The sequence below is a fragment of the Moschus berezovskii genome, chromosome 5 (genome assembly GCF_049115385.1).
Source record: "Moschus berezovskii isolate FMDL1 chromosome 5, NW_MosBer_1.0, whole genome shotgun sequence".
NCBI lineage: Eukaryota > Metazoa > Chordata > Mammalia > Artiodactyla > Moschidae > Moschus > Moschus berezovskii.
The window spans coordinates 114,967,757-114,984,842 of NC_142464.1; the positions used below are offsets into that span (position 1 = coordinate 114,967,757).

A 17,086-nucleotide genomic window follows, 5' to 3' on the forward strand; every position below is an offset into this window, starting at 1 on the left:
CCCTCCAGGCAAGAATACCGGAATGGGTTTCCACTTCCTTCTCCAGGGGATCTTCCCAGCTCAGGATCAGACCCTGGTCTCCTGCACTGCAGCCAGATTCTCTTCTGTCTGAGCCATCAGGGAAGCCCTCTTTTTCTCTCATAGTTGTTGTTTTTGGGGGAAGGGTGGCAGTGGCACATCACTTCTGCTGGAATGAATTCTGGTCCTTAAGATGTATTTTAAGCAAGAATTTAACACTCACACAACCATGGCATGTGCCCTGTGAGATGGGCTTTTGAAATAGAGAAATGACCTTGACTCTCAGTCCAAACAATGAGGAAGTGTCTTGGCAAGAGATAAGGAAGAAAAATGTGTTCTTCCACTAGGCCTTGTTGTTCTTTAGATGTTATCAATTTCCAGCAGAAGGCCAATGAAAGTTGCAAGAAAAACAAACTGTCCTGCAGGATCCCTGCTGTCCAAGGCAGGCATTCCATTTCCTTTTTCAGTTCAGTTCAGTTCAGTCGCTCAGTCGTGTCCGACTCTCCGCGACCCCATGAATCACAGCACACCAGGCCTCCCTGTCCATCACCAACTCACGGAATTCACTCAAACTCATGTCCATCGAGTCGGTGATGCCATCCAGCCATCTCATTCTCTGTCGTCCCCTTCTCCTCCCGCCCCCAATCCCTCCCTGCATCAGAGTCTTTTCCAGTGAGACAACTCGTTGCATGAGGTGGCCAAAGTATTGGAGTTTCAGCTTTAGCATCAGTCCTTCCAATGAAGGATTGATCTCCTTTAGAATGGACTGGTTGGATCTCCTTGCAGTCCAAGGGACTCTCAAGAGTCTTCTCCAGCACCACAGTTCAAAAGCATCAATTCTTCGGCAATCAGCTTTCTTCACAGTCCAACTCTCACATCCATACATGACCACTGGAAAAACCATAGCCTTGACAAGACGGACCTTGGTTGGCAAAGTAATGTCTCTGCTTTTTAATATGCTACCTAGGTTGGTCATAACTTTCCTTCCAAGGAGTAAGCGTCTTTTAATTTCATGGCTGCAATCAGCATCTGCAGTGATTTTGGAGCCCAAAAAAATAAAGTCTGACACTGTTTCCATTGTTTCCCCATCTATTTCCCATGAAATGATGGGACCAGATGCCATGATCTTTCTTTTCTGAATGTTGAACTTTAAGCCAACCTTTTCACTCTCCTCTTTCACTTTCATCAAGAGGCTTTTTAGTTCCGCTTCACTTTCTGCCATGAGGGTGGTGTCATCTGCATATCTGAGGTTATTGATATTTCTCCCAGCAATCTTGATTCCAGCTTGTGCTTCTTCCAGCCCAGCGTTCCTCATGATGTACTCTGCATAGAAGTTAAATAAGCAGGGTGACAATATACAACCTTGACGTACTCCTTTTCCTATTTGGAACCAGTCTGTTGTTCCATGTACAGTTCTGTTACTTCCTGACCTGCATACAGGTTTCTCAAGAGGTAGGTCAGGTGGTCTGGTATTCCCATCTCTTTCAGAATTTTCCACAGTTTATTGTGATCCACACAGTCAAAGGCTTTGGCATAGTCAATGAAGCAGAAATAGATGTTTTTCTGGAACTCTCTTGTTTTCTCCATGATCCAGTGGATGTTGGCAATTTGATCTCTGGTGCCGCTGCCTTTTCTAAAACCTGCTTGAACATCTGGGAGTTCATGGTTCACATATTGCTGAAGCCTGGCTTGGAGAATTTTGAGCATGACTTTACTAGCGTGTGAGATGAGTGCAATTGTGCGGTAGTTTGAGCATTCTTTGGCATTGCCTTTCTTTGGGATTGGAATGAAGACTGACCTTTTCCAGTCCTGTAGCCACTGCTGAGTTTTTCCAAATTTGCTGACATATTGAGTGCAGCACTTTCACAGCATCGTCTTTCAAGATTTGAAATAGCTCAACTGGAATTCCATCACCTCCACTAGCTTTGTTCGTAGTGATGCTCTGTAAGGCCCACTTGACTTCACATTCCAAGATGTCTGGCTCCAGGTGAGTGATCACACCATCATGATTATCTTGGTCGTGAAGCTCTTTTTTGTACAGTTCTTCTGTGTATTCTTGCCACCTCTTCTTAATATCTTCTGCTTCTGTTAGGTCCATACCATTTCTGTCCTTTATCGAGCCCATCTTTGCATGAAATGTTCCCTTGATATCTCTAACTTTCTTGAAGAGATCTCTTGTTTTTCCTATTCTGTTGTTTTCCTCTATTTCTTTGCATTGATTGCTGAGGAAGGCTTTTTTATCTCTCCTTGCTTACTTTCCTTCTTACTTGTTCATGATTGGTGGGCCTATTGTCCTTTCATACTGAGCAGTGAATAACGGTCATCTTGACTGACAGCCTACTTGGGACACATTAGCTGATCTGCAGAAGAAAAGGGTGGAGTCCCTTTAGATGTGTGGGTTCCTTCAGCTACAGAGGATCACCCCTACTTTCTCCTTCCACGTGGCACTTGGAAAGTCCAACAACTCGCAGAAAAGGATAAGTTGGGGGGAGTCTTGAATATAACCCCTCAGGCAGTAGTCATGTGTTATCCTCCTTGACATTCTTATCTTATGGATTGGAGGTCATAACTACCTTGCTTGAGGGGCAAGCTAGAAATGTGACTCAATTCTAACATTCTCATAATACCAGAAAGAAAGAAAGGAAGGAAGGAAGGAAAGAAAGAAGGAAAAAAGGAGAAAAAAATAGAAAATGAAACTGAGAAGGACCTGTGGGGTTCTCGGGGACAGAAGACTTTCTGTGACCCCTGTTCCTTGTTTTTATAGGGAACAGACTCTGGACTCCATGACCTTCGCCAAGCCCTAAATGGCAGACTCAGATAGTTACTAATCAGGGAAGGGAGGGGCTGCAGAGACAAAGGAGGAGCAGCCAAGAAACAACAGTGCAGTCTGGGGTAGAGTCTTGGTTCTGCCTCCAGGGATAAACATAACAATGTCTTTGAGCTTTTCTGTATCAGTATCAATCAGGTCAGCCTCTCAGTCCTGTCGGACTCTTTGCGACCCCATGGACTGCAGCATGCAGGGATTCCCTGCCCATCACCAACTCCCGGAGTTCACCCAAACTCGTGTCCATCGAGTCGGTGATGCCATCCAGCCGTCTCATTCTCTGTCATCCCCGTCTCTTCCTGCCTTCAGTCTGTCCCAGCATCAGGGGCTTTTCCAATGAGTCAGCTCTTCTCATCAGGTGGCCAAAGTATTGGAGCTTCAGCTTCAGCCTCAGTCCTTCCAATGAATATTCAGTCCTTTCATCGTAACGAAATGATTTCCTTTACAATGGACGGCTTGGATCTCCTTGCAGTCCAAGCAACTCTCAAGAGTCTTCTCCAACACCACAGTTCAAAAGCATCAATTCTTTGGCGCTCAGTTTTCTTTATAGTCCAACTCTCACATCCATACGTGGCTTCTGGAAAAAACATAGCTTTGACTAGACGGAACTTTGTTGGCAAAATAATGTCTCTGCTTTTTAATAAGCTGTCTAGGTTGGTCATAACTTTTCTTCCAAGGAGCAAGCATCTTTTAATTTCATGGCTGCAGTCACCATCTGCAGTGATTTTGGAGCCCCCCAAAATAAAGTCTGTCACTATTTCCACTTTTTCCCGATCTATTTGCCATGAAGTGATGGGACCAGATGCCATGATCTTAGTTTTCTGAATGTTGAGCTTCAAGCCAACTTTTTCACTCTCCTCTTTCACTTTCATCAAGAGGCTCTTTAGTTCTTCTTCACTTTCTCCTGTAAGTATGGTGTCATCTGCATATCTGAGATTATTGATATTTCTCCAGGCAATCCTGATTCCAGCTTGTTCTTCATCCAGCCTGGCATTTCTCATGATATACTCTGCATAGAAGTTAAATAAGCAGGGTGACAATATACGGCCTTGATGTATTCCTTTTCCTATTTGGAACCAGTCTGTTGTTCCATGTCCAGTTCTAACTGTTGCTTCCTAAGCTGCATACAGATTTCTCAGGAGGCAGGTCAGGTGGTCTGGTATTCCCTTCTTTTTAAGAATTTTCCACAGTTTGTTGTGATCCACAGTCAAAGACTTTGGCATAGTCTATAAAGCAGAAGTAGATGTTTTTCTGTCACTCTCTTGCTTTTTCAATGATCCAGCAGATGTTGGCAGTTTGATCTCTTGTTCCTCTGCCTTTTCTAAAGCCAGCTTGAACTTCTGAAAGTTCATGGTTCACATACTGTTCAAGACTGGCTTGGAGAATTTTGAGCATTACTTTGCTAGTGTGTGAGATGAGTGCAACTGTGTGGTAGTTTGAGCATTCTTTGGCATTGCCTTTCTTTGGGTTTGGGATGAAAACTGACCTTTTCCAGTCCTGTTCCCACTGCCGAGTTTTCCAAATTTGCTGGCATATTGAGTCCAGCATTTTAGCAGCATCACCTTTTAGGATCTGAAATAGCTCAGCTGGAATTCCATCACCTCCACTAGCTTTGTTCGTAGTGATGCTTCCTAAAGCCCACTTGACTTCGCATTCCAGGATGTCTGGTTCTAGGTGAGGGATCACACCATTGTGGCTATCTGGGTCATGAAGATCTTTTTTGTACAGTTCTTCTGTGTATTCTTGCTGCCTCTTCTTAATATCTTCTGCTTCTGTTAGGTCCACACCATTTCTGTCCTTTATTGAGCCTATCTTTGCATGAAATGTTCCCTTGGTATCTCTAATTTTCTTGAAGAGATCTCTAGTCTTTCCCATTCTATTGTTTTCCTCTATTTCTTTGCATTGATCACTGACGAAGGCTTTCTTATTTCTCCTTACTATTCTCTGGAACTCTGCATTCAAATGGGTATATCTTTTCTTTTCTCCTTTGCCTTTCGCTTCTTTTCATGGCTGCTTGTAAGGCCTCCTTAGACAACCATTTTGCCTTTTTGCATTTCTTTTTCTTGGGGATGGTCTTCTGAAGAACTACTAAAACCCCCAATAATTGAAAATGTTAACTACCTGATACAGTTCTTCATTCCAGAGAGAGGTCACAGTTTGATGACCTCAGGAACCATAGAAACTCATCAGGAGACCACCTGGAGCCTAATTAAAAGAGCCCTGCACACACCGTAATCTTATCAGCAAGCTCACCCTTGAACTATTGCTATAAAAAACCTCCTCACCATAGCCTCTAGTGTTGGGACACACAGCTTTCAGGGGCAGGAAACTGTTGTGACAGCCTTTGCCTGGCAAAGCAATAAAGCTATTCCTTTCTGCTTCACCCAAAACTCTGTATCTGAGATTCCATTCAGCATCAGTGCATGGAGGCCAAGTTTTAGACATCAAAATAATGAAAGAAGGGGATCAACCTCCAAGTTCTATATATAAAAGCATAGGTCAAATACTAAGATAAGAACCAAATCCCTTAGGAGGCCAGTGGGGAATGAAATGAAGGTCTACCACTGATTTCAGGACCTTCTTCTTTGGGGCTTAAAGAAGTCAACATCTAAGGTACTCTAAGATAGCTCCCTCTGACCTGACCTTCATGCCACTCAGGTAGCCTCTACTGCTCACCTGGACATTTATGTGCTAACTTTGACTGACTTTGACTTTGTCACATCAATTTTGCAAGGTTGAGGATACCTGTCTCTATTTTTTGGTTGGGAAAACAGAACAGAACAGGAGTGGGGTGAGGGCAGGAGAATTTGCTCACGTTCACAAAGGCGTTGATGGCAGAGTGGGATTCTCAATCAGGTCTGTGCCACTCTGTATCTCCTATATACTCCTCTTTGCACTCCTGTCTTTCTTGTGAGCAACTAATCATCAAGAAATTGTATCACGATTTCCAACATTTACTTCTGAAATGCTGAAGAATGGAAGTCATTGGTGGAGACCTCATGTCTTCCAATAAACACTGAATGTGGTGGCAAATAGGAATTTCATTTAAAATCTCAGGCTTACCTTGTTTTGCTTTAGTTTTATCACCTTTAAAATATGGTACATTATAATTGTGTAAAATAGACAGCTAGTGGGAAGTTGTTACATAGCGCAGGAAGCTCACCCTGCTGCTCTGTGATCACCTAGAGGGAGGGATTGGATCTGGGAAGGGAGCAAAGCTTGAGAGGGAGAGGATATAAGTATATTCACTGCTAGTGTACATTGTTTACATTGCAAAAACCAATACAACATTGTAAAGCAACTCAGTTCAGTTTAGTCACTCAGTCGTGTCTGACTCTTTGTGACCCCATGGACTGCAGCTTCCAATTAAAAATAATTAAAAAAATAGGCTATTAATACATATTGAGCATAGCTGTTATGATAATTAAGCATCTTGCCCACTACAGACAGTTAATGCAAAAAAATTCCTTTTTGTTTCCTAGGACAGAATTGCTACTTACCTCACTTAAGTTCTTTAAGCTTATCTGTCTGCAAGGGAAAGAAATATGATGTTACATAAAATACAGTTCATAATGATCAAGATAAAATCATTCTGAGCCCTTAAAGCTCTTTGATTACATTTTCATTGCCAAATTAATAGCCCATAGTCCAGTGTGATATTTATCACTGTTCTATAAAATTAAAGCCAGGTTATTTTTCTCATCATTTTCGAAGCAAAAGAAGTTATGAGCCAATATAAAAGGTGGTGACAGAAAGGACATCAATAAACTTACCTCTCATTTTAGAAGAATTTAAATAACATCATCATTCCTACTGACATTTGGTTTTCCATGTCAAATTTCATTAATACAGAAGGACCTGCTATTAGTACCTTGATTTTAAAACTCCTTTTTTTTTTTTTTTTAAACTTTGGGGAAGTATAAAGAATTTTAGGTGTGAAGCTGTGGTACAGCAGGACCCAGGAAGACCTGTGTGAGAGAAAGGATGCTGATGATGAGAGGAGATCTGAGACAAGAAAAAACGTGAGACTGAATGATAGAAGAATTCGACAGGGACTTTGGACCATTGGATGGTCTCAGAAGAAACTCCAAACCTTTCATTACACTTGAGTTCATTAGCCTCTCTAAACCTCATTTTCTCTCATCTGAAAGTGGCCACAAGGGTATTTATCCTAGAGGCTTATTGTGAAAATTGTTGTCATTGTTTAGTCGTTCAGCTGTGTCCAACTCTTTGCCACCCCATGGAGTGTAGCCTACCAGGCTCCTCTGTCTGTGGGATTTCCCAGGGAGGAATACGGGAGTGGGTAGCCATTTCCTACTCCAGGGAATCTTTCTGACCCCAGGGTGGGACCTGGGTCACCTTCATCTGCAGGCAGATTCTTTACCAATGAGCGACCAGGGAAGCCTCATTGTGAGCATTGCTGGAGATAAAACTGTTGGGCATCCAGTGCACACTATTGTGAGAATGTGGGCAAAGCCAGAAGATGCGGCTGTGAAGGGAGCTGGGCTGATGTGTACCTCTGTCTGCCTCTGTCTGTGAGGAGACTGGAACAGAAGAGATGTTGAGAGATTAAGGCTGCGACACCAATCCTAGTTTAAGCCTGTTGAGCTAGGGTGATAAAGGTCTGTCTGGATCAGGTAAGATGGTGCCAGCAGCATTCAGTGCTCAGAAGCTGTACCCTGGTCTTAGATCTCCAAGCAAGAAGTGAGTATGCCGAGGTCCCATGTTTTTTTAACCTGTTGCTTCAGCCCATCTGAGACAATGCATCTATACCCTGCCTCTCCCTCTTAACAGGGCAAGTGGAAGATAAAGAGGTATGAATAGAAGTAATAAAGTAGAACAGACACCGAAGTATTAATTCGTTTGGGGTTAAAATGAGGCCAATCTCAATGTTTTTAATGTTTAGGAAACTCTGGCATCTTAGAAATACTGACAGATTGGCCATGTGGCTTCAATTTAAAATGGGTAATTGCTTTTAGACTTGTGATTTTAAGTTAATAAGAGTCGAGCTATGTTCAACTTCATTTCTAAACCATTCCAACTGTTAAAGAGAACTTGAATTTTTCTATAATTATACATTCATTTTATTAGATTTTAAAAAATGAAATGTTAAAGTTTGGCTTGTTAGGGTTTAAACCTGCCCTGTCAGCATTTGAAGTACTTAAAAAATCAATTACATGACACAAATAAAGGCGTTTCAAAAGTTTAAGGGTATTTAACTGAGTTCCTTACGGTCTTATGTTTTAACCTATATAATGTGACAGGCAGAGGGATTGTCTTTCTGTTTAGATAAAAGCACTCCATTTGTAAATGGAGCAATATATTTATAGATGGAGAAGGAAATAGCAACCCACTCCAGTATTCTTGCCTGGAAAATCCCATGGACAAAGGAGGCTGGCGGGCTACAGTCCATGGGGTCGCAAAGAGTCAGATACGACTGAAGCAACTGAGCACAGCACATGTTTATAGCTGGAAATTTAAGACTTCGGGAAAATTGGCCTTTGAAATTGGTAACTTTTAAAACCTGGAATTTTAAGTGAGAATCCACTTAGGAAGTAAGATGTCCTCTCTGGGAACAACAAATGTCCTTGGGCATTGAAATGCCAGTGGTGACAAGACCCTCACATGTGAATGAAGGTACTGGGCTTTCGGGGGTCCTTTCAATGAGATTTATGAAGACAGAGAGACCCACACAAAGTAACAGAAAGGAGGAGTGGGGTGGGGGGGTACTCTGGCCTCCCCCTCTAGCCCCAACCTGCCTCTCTGAGAGCATCTTTCCACTCATGAATTGTCCCATGATTGGCTGCTGGAGATGGTCAATAAATAAAACATGGTCCTTGACTACACAATGTAAGTTTTGCACACCCTTTCCTGTGCATAACTGGTGCTCATTTTGTATTTGAGGATAACACTATTTTTAATGTAAAAATAGCCCTTCCTGAGCCTTTCTTAGTTTTTGGCTTAGTTTCAAATGAACTGGATTTGAGTCCTTGCTCTGTCATCTCTGAGTTCTGTCACACTCGATAAGTAACGCTTCCTCTCGGAGGCTTCATTTTCCCACCTGTGAAATGGGTAAATGCAGACAGAAATGAAAAGGGTTGGTTAAGGTTCTCATGAAATAATACATGTGAAAGCTATTCGGAGAAAAAGAACACCTTACATCTACAGGACACTTTTAACAATCACACCCTCCTTAACTTAAACTTTTCATTCTGACATAATTGTAGTTCTCACACAGTGGTAGGAAATCATACAGAAACGTCCCATGTGCCCTTAACCCAGTTTTCTTCAAAGGCAATAATGACAGATTATATCATTATAGGCAATACCTATCATTATATACCTATATTGTAAAACTATAACAATAATAAAGTTCACACTTTAAAATACATAGTTTCCATTCATGAATGTGAATTCGTGTATCTTCTTTATAATCCATACTTTCTCTCTCTTTACAGTTTCTCAATATGGAAAAGGATTTTTTTTCCATTTCCCAAATCATCGGAACGTACATAACTAAGATTGCCTGAGCTGATGTGGTGTCAGCAAGGTTGAAGAGGGAAAACCACAGTTAGGCAAATGAGTGCTTTGTTGATAAAAATATCACACACTTCCACTGTATATATGTACCACAACTTCTTTATCCATTCATCTGCCATCATATAGAGTGAAGAAAGTCAGAAGAGAAAAGCAAATATCGCATATTGAAGCATATATATGGAATCTAGAAAAACGGCACTGATGAACCTATTTGCAGGGCAGGAATAGAGACACAGACACAGAGAACCACCTTGTGGATCCAGTGATGGAAGGAGAGGGTGGGACGGATTGAGACAGTAGCGCTGAAACATAAACGTTACCATGTGTAAAATAGATAGCTCATGGGAAGTTGCTGGGCTCTGTGACAAACCTAGAGGAGTGGGATGGAATAGAGGGTGGGAGGGAGGTTTCAGAAGGAAGGGACGTAGATTCCTGTTGTCCCCGGTGGCTCAGACAGTAAAGAATCTGCCCACAATGCGGGAGACCCGGGTTTGATCCCTAGTTGGGAAGATCCTCTGGAGGAAGAAATGGCAACTCACTCCAGTATTCTTGCCTGAAGAATCCCAGGGACAGAGGAGCCTGGTGGGCTACAGTCCATGGGGTTGCAAAGAGTCGGACACGACTGAGTGACGAACACACTCACACTCACATGGCAGAAACCAACACCACATTGCAAAGCAATTATCTTCCAATTAAAAGTAAATTTTTTTAAAATAGCACACACTTTATTTAAATTCTATTTTGGCTGAACCCTGCACTTTGGGCCACTGAGTTGGCTGAAAAATTTCAGAGCTCAGTGACCAGTCTGCAGTTCTGTGTCCTTATCAGGAAACTGAGGATTGAAGCATTGCCTTTTGCAGAATGCGGAGGACTCCACAGTGGCCCATGTGCAGCTAGAGCTGCAGCAAGCAATGATTATGCTCCTGACTTCTCAGGCTGATTTTTATTTGGTGCATGTATCATGGCATTCAAATTACGATGGATACAGAGTGGGAAAGTTTTCTTTTTTTCCTCTTTCTAATTATATGAAGGAGAGAGTTTCCACCCTGTGGTCAGTATGTCTTAAAAGTGTTTGTTGCTCAGTCGTGTCTGACTCTTTGCAACTCCATCGACTGTAGCCTGCCAGGCTCCTCTGTCCAAGGGAGTCTCCAGGCAAGAATACTGGAGTGGGTTGTCATGCCCTCCTCCAGGGGATCTTACCAACCCAGGGATTGAACCCAGGTCTCCTGTGTTGCAGGCAGATTCTTTACCATCTGAGCCACCAGGAAAGCCCATATATCTTGAACATCACTCTAACTTCATTTTTCTTCCCCTTTAACAGAAAAATCCTCCTCCAGACTGAAAGTTTTGCTCTGAAACTGTGTCGCGGTTACTTATGGTAGTGCTATGTTTCCCTTTTAAATACATCTATTTAAATAGATTTAAAAAAAGAGCTGAGCAAAAACTATGAAGCACATGGGTATTGCAAAAATCATAACGATGACCCACAAGTGGTTGAGAATGTCTAACCAGCGTTCTCCAAACATCAGTGTTCTCTCCTGGCTTCGGGCTGTCAATGAGTGATCTAAATGGCATTTTCCTGAACTGAAGGGCTCTAATTCAGCAATTTTTTTGGGAAGCCAAGTTTGTTGTTGTTGTTCAGTGTCCAACTCTTTGCGACCCCATGGACTGCAGTATGCCTGGCAGAGAAGGGCAGAGCAAGCAGAGACCAAGGGGGGCTGAAACGCAGACTTGGGGACCACCCCACCACCTGGGATGAGCAAGGCCAACTGGAAGGGCTGCAGCTGTTGGCTGCCTTCTCTGGGCAGCTGATCCCCAGGTGTAAACACAGTCGCTGCAGAGGGTGATTCAGCCCACGAGACCCAGGGAGCAGCTGTCAGGAAGGCAGAGAGCCCGCACTGGCCAAAGACACTCAGATCTCCAGCCTTCCTTCTGTTTTCAGATAAACTGAACCTCACAACGGCCTCACGTGGTCTTTCCCACGTGGTCATTAGCAATGGCCATCTGTTGACGTAGCTGGGCACAGCTATAAATAGATCCAAAGCTCTCCCTAAAGCAAGGCTCTCGGTCGTTTCTTTTGCAAATATTTTCTCTCATTTTGTGGGTTGTCTTTTCATTTTGTTTATGGTTTCCTTTGCTGTGCAAAAGCTTTTAAGTTTAATTAGGTCCCATTTGTTTATTTTTGTTTTTATTTTGATTACTTTATGGGCTGGATTAATCTCCAAAACATACAAACAACTCATGCAGCTCAATAACAAAAAAAACAATCCAATCAAAGAGTGGGCAGAAGATCTAAAGAGACATTTCTGCAAAGAAGACATATGGATGGCCAAAAAGCATGTGAAAAGATAATGTCACTAATTATTAGAGAAATGCAAATTAAAAGTACAAGGTATCACCCCACACCAGTTAGAATGGCTGTCATCAAAAAATCTACAAACAATAAATGCTGAAGTGGGTGTGGAGAAAAGGGAACCCTTCTATATTGCTGGTGGGAATGTAGATTGGTACAGCCACTATGGAGAACAGCGTGGAGGTTCCTTAAAAATCTAAAAATAGATCCAGCAATCCCACTCCTGGACATATACGCAGAGAAAACCATAATTCAAAAAGATACAAGTATCCTGATATTTATTGTAGCACTATTTACAATAGCCAAGACACGGAAGCAACCTAAATGTCCATCAACAGAGGAATGGATAAAGTTGTACATATATACAGTGGGATATTACTCAGCCATAAAAAGGAATGAAATAGTGCCATTTGCGGCACCATGGCTGGACCTAGAGACTGTCATTCTGAGTGAAGTAAGTCATTCAGAGAAGGACAAATATCGTATGATAGCATTTATATGTGGAATCTAAAAAGATGGTATGAATGAGCTTATTTACAAAACAGAAATAGAGCCACAGATGTAGAAAACAATTTTATGATTACCAGAGAGGAAAGAGGAGGAAGAATAAACTGGGAGACTGGGATTGACACATACACACTGCTGCTATATAAAATAGCTTACTAATGAGGCTCTACTGTATAGTACAGGGACCTCTACTCAGCACTCTATAATGATCTGTATGGGAAAAGAATCCAAAAAAAGAGTGCATATGTGTATATGAATAGCTGATTCACTTTGCTGTACACCTGAAAGCAACACACTGTAAATCAACTATATGCCAATAAAAAAAGAAAACAAGTGAGACAACGTTCTCTTAATTCTGGTGGCATTCCCAACATCTTGCAAAGGACTTTGCATATTTTTGCCCCCTCAACAGTCATTTCCCAACCCTATAACTTTGACAAGTCACCTAACTTCTCTGAATCTTAGTCACTTTTTGTGCCCTGTGGGTAGGGAGCCCTTTTACCAGGCACCAATTATATGCCTCTATTGGGGTGGGTACTTAGGCCTTTTCAAGCCTTAGAAAATCAAACTTTATTGGGCTGCAGGCATGTATGCTCAGTTGCTTCAGTCGTGTCTGACTCTTTGCGACCCCGTTGACTGTAGCCCACCAGGGTCCCCTGTCCACAGGATTTTCCAGGCAAGAATACTGGAGTGGGTTGCCGTGCCCTCCTCTAGGGGATCTTCCCGACCCAGGGATTGAACCTGAGTCTCTTGCATCTCCTGCATTGGCAGGTGGGTTCTTTACCACCAGTGCCACTTGAGAAGCCCCTAGATAGGGTATGGCTGTCTAATTCTGTTAGGTACAGATAGGAGATGCTGTTTAAGTGATCTTTCTTCCTTCCTATGCTGTGACAGATGTTACCCTAGAACTTGACAAAACTCACCTCCTCACCACAATTCTACCTCATGAGGATGGTTATTTTCTTCTTATAAATATGCAGGATTCAGAGATATTTAAGAGCTTCCTGAAATTTTAGAGCCAGAAGTGGCTCAACTGGGATCCAAACCCCATCCTGCTGGGTCCCCACAACCTGTTCTTTGCAACATAAGGAAGAAGGACATAAAAAGAAAGTGTATTTTCCATGAAGGAGTCAAATTACAGGCTTATGAGATGCTTTCCCTCAAGGTGGGGGTGACTCTCCCCACCAGGCTGGGGAGTCTACTTCAAGAGATGGCTGTCCTCCCGCTCCCCCTGTCCCTTGGTCATCTCATCGTCAGCAACAGCAGGACTCTCACCTGGCCTCTCTCTGTGCTTCGGGGAAGGTGTGCCTCTGGGGGAATGGTGGCCTGCTGCTCGGCGGCTCCGGGGGCAGGGGCTGGTACTTCTTTGGAAGCTTGACGGGCGGCCTGTGTGAAGAGTCAGAGTGACATGGAAGCAACCTAGATGTCCATCAGCAGATGAATGGATAAGAAGGCTGTGGTATGTGTACACAATGGAATATTACGCAGCCATTAAAAAGAATGCATTTGAATCAGTTCTAATGAGGTGGATGAAACTGGAACCTATTATACAGAGTGAAGTAACTCAGAAAGAACCAACACCAATACAATATAGTAATGCATATATATGGAATTCAGAAAGATGGTAACGATGACTGTATATGCGAGACAGCAAAAGAGACACAGATGTAAAGAACAGACTTTTGGACTCTGTGGGAGAAGGCGAGGGTAGGATGATTTGAGAGTACAGCATTGAACCATGTATATTACCATATGTGAAATAGATCGCCAGTAGGTTCGATGCATGAGACAGGGTGCTCAGGGCTGGTGCACAGGGATGACCCTGAGGGATGGGATTGGGAGGGAGGTGGTAGGGGATTCAGGATGAGGAACACATGTACACCCATGGCTGATTCATGTGCTGCTACTGCTAAGTCACTTCAGTCGTGTCCGACTCTGTGCGACCCCATAGACGGCAGCCCACCAGGCTCCCCCGTCCCTGGGATTCTCCAGGCAAGAACACTGGAGTGGGTTGCCATTTCCTTCTCCAATTGATTCATGTGAATGTATGGGAAAAACCACTACAATATTGTAAAGTAATTAGCCTCCAATTAAAATAAATTAATTAATTAAAAAAAAAAAAGAAGAGTCAGAGTGAGGAGCTGAGAAGTTCTGCCATACAGATGGCTCCTCAGACCCAGAATTCAGACAGCCCTGCCTAATGTGTGCCCTGATTTGGGTTGGAAACGTCAGTTTGGGGGATGGCTCACTACTTTACAAGGAGCTTCGAAAGTCAGAATACTCCTTCTTCTAATGAGTCTCAATCTCTCTCCCTGCAGCTTGCCCTCCAGTCTGGTTCTCTTTCCAGAGTGTGATGTAATTTGCTACAGGGTGTCACAGGTCTATGCCAGCTGTTGACATTTTAGGGGGCCTGGGGGTGAAACTATGATTGCAGCCTTTCATTTGCCCCAGACTGGAAGACCTGAGTTTTTGAATTTCTTCAACGAAATGGGACAATGTTCTATAGCCAATCGCTCACGTGTTTATTCCCCTAGGCCCTCACTTGTTCACAGAGTGGGTCAGGCCCTGCTGGCGATGCTGGGGATACAGAGGGGGGAAAAGACACAGACTTTGGCTCAAAAAGCTGCCCTCAGGGAGGGCAGAGAGAGGAGCCGGTGAGAAGGTGGCCCACCAGGGTAGGAAGTGCTGTGATGGGGGTCCTCATGGGCCCAAGCAGGACAACAGAGTGGCTAACTCAGGGCCTGAGAAATCAAATCTGTTGGTTTCACCCCCCCCCATATATAAACATATATGTATGTGTGTGCATACTTAGTCACTCAGTTATGTCTGAATCTCTGCGACCCCATGGACTGAAGTTCACCAGGCTCCTCTGTCTAAGGGATTCGCCAGGCAAGAATACTGGAGTGGGTTCCATGCCCTTCTCCAGGGGATCTTTCCAACCCAAGGGTTGAACCCAGGTCTTTTGCATTGCAGAAAGATTCTTTACCATCTGAGTTACCAGGGAAGCCCTATATATATATATATATATATACACACACACACATATTAACATGTATATAAAATACATGTACTTATGTATAAAGACATAAGTACTTATATAAATATATACTTATATATTATTGGTCCCTTGAAGGCATTTCCCAGTGCCAGGACTCTGGGAGCCTTCTGTACTTAGAGGAGGGAGAGACTTCAGTACTAAGTGAAGGGAAAGAAACAGGAAGCAGGGAAGGAAGGCGCTCATTAAAGACGGACGCGTGAAGGGATGTTGACTATCTGACTGTGAATGAATGAATGACTAATGGGTGAATGAGGCTTGTTTACTCTTGTTCATTGACCAGCTCACTAGTTTTCCAGTGTCAGGTGTCTGTGTATCTCTTTTCAGATTCTGGAACTAATCATGTAAGTATATTGTGAAACAAACTTCTCTTTTTCAGTGTCTTACCGAGGAGGTGGTAAAGGAGTCTGTGAAAGGAAAGAGAACCAGAAATTACAGTTATTCTTGGAGCAGAGCTAATGGTTAACAATTCTTTTGGTTTACAAACAAACAACAAAGCCCAACCAAACTTCTAGGGTTTATTTTTCAAGTGCCATCAAAGCCTTCACATTGTCCGTATTCCTATGCTTCTAAAATAAAGAGTGGGTAACAAATGCATTTTAATGCTTTTTCTTACCTTGTTTCCCTTTGTGGGTTTGTCTCCTAAAACATAAGAAGGAACAGTAGTGAGTTTATGGCAAATGTCTTCAAGTTATCTTTCAGTTCAGTTCAGTTCAGTCACTCAGTCCTGTCCGACTCTCCGCGACCCCATGAATCACAGCACGCCAGGCCTCCCTGTCCATCACCAACTCCAGGAGTTCACTCAAACTCATGTCCACAGAGTCGGTGATGCCATTCAGCCATCTCATTCTCTGTCGTCCCCTTCTCCTCCCGCCCCCAACCTTTCCCAGCATCAGAGTCTTTTCCAGTGAGTCAACTCGTCGCATGAGGTTACATACGTTTAAATGGAAATCATCCCCATTTGAATAATTCTGGTGCAATACCAATGAACATTTATTGCCATCTTATGAAATACCCAACACCATGCTAAATACTTTCATTATGTGACCTCATTTAATCCTCACTTTTGCTCTGGATGAAGAAACTGGAGCGTGGGGAAGTTAAGTACCTCACCTCCAATCCCCCACTTAGTAAACGGTAGAATGAAGATCTCATTGCATGTGGTGTGACCCCTGAGGTCCTCTCTTAACCATTAGCTGTTGATTGATATCCTTTTATATATGTAGTCATCTTATTCAAGTTCTTGCCTCCCACTTTCAACAGGCATTTCTAAGAAGAGAAAAACTGCATCACAGAACATTTCAGATGAAAGGGTTTTTCTAAGACCCCAGAATCCAATTACTTTATCTGATGAAAGACAAAACTAGGGAGGACAATTGCTCAAGACCACCTGCCCCTAGAAACAGCCTGAATGGGGCCTGGAAAGGATTCTCCTGACTTCAATGTAGTTTTATGGGCTCCCCCAATGGCTCACTGGTAAACAATACACCTGCAATGTAGGAAACCCAGGTTCCATCCTTGGGTTGGGAAGATCCCCTGGAGGAAGAAATGGCAATGTCCTGGAGGATCCCGTGGACAGAGGAGCCCGACAGGCTACAGTCCATGGGGTCGCAAAGAGTCAGACACAACTGAGCCCTCCCACTCTCAGGTAGATTCATTTCCACAGCGCAGTTCGGCTCAGACAAGTATTGAGCCGCTGCTCTGAGCTGAGCCCAGGGCCAAGCTCTGGAGATAAAGACAAATGACAAATGCAACACAATCCTTCCCCTCAAGGTGTTTCCAGTTGCTG

The 17,086-nt window shown here is 43.2% G+C and overlaps 1 protein-coding gene across 4 annotated transcripts in view; it reads right to left on the minus strand.

Moving 5' to 3' along the window:
- CLNK (cytokine dependent hematopoietic cell linker) overlaps positions 1-17,086 on the minus strand; it is a 234,021-nt gene that overhangs the window by 58,258 nt on the left and 158,677 nt on the right. For all 4 annotated transcript variants that reach the window (XM_088836491.1, XM_088836490.1, XM_088836488.1 and 1 more), the window contains 4 exons: positions 15,914-15,939; positions 15,685-15,704; positions 13,518-13,628; positions 6,343-6,370 (listed from right to left, as the gene is read on the minus strand). In XM_088836491.1, the coding sequence (XP_088692617.1) occupies positions 6,343-6,370; positions 13,518-13,628; positions 15,685-15,704; positions 15,914-15,939 (185 nt within the window). The remainder of the gene's footprint in view (positions 1-6,342; positions 6,371-13,517; positions 13,629-15,684; positions 15,705-15,913; positions 15,940-17,086) is intronic.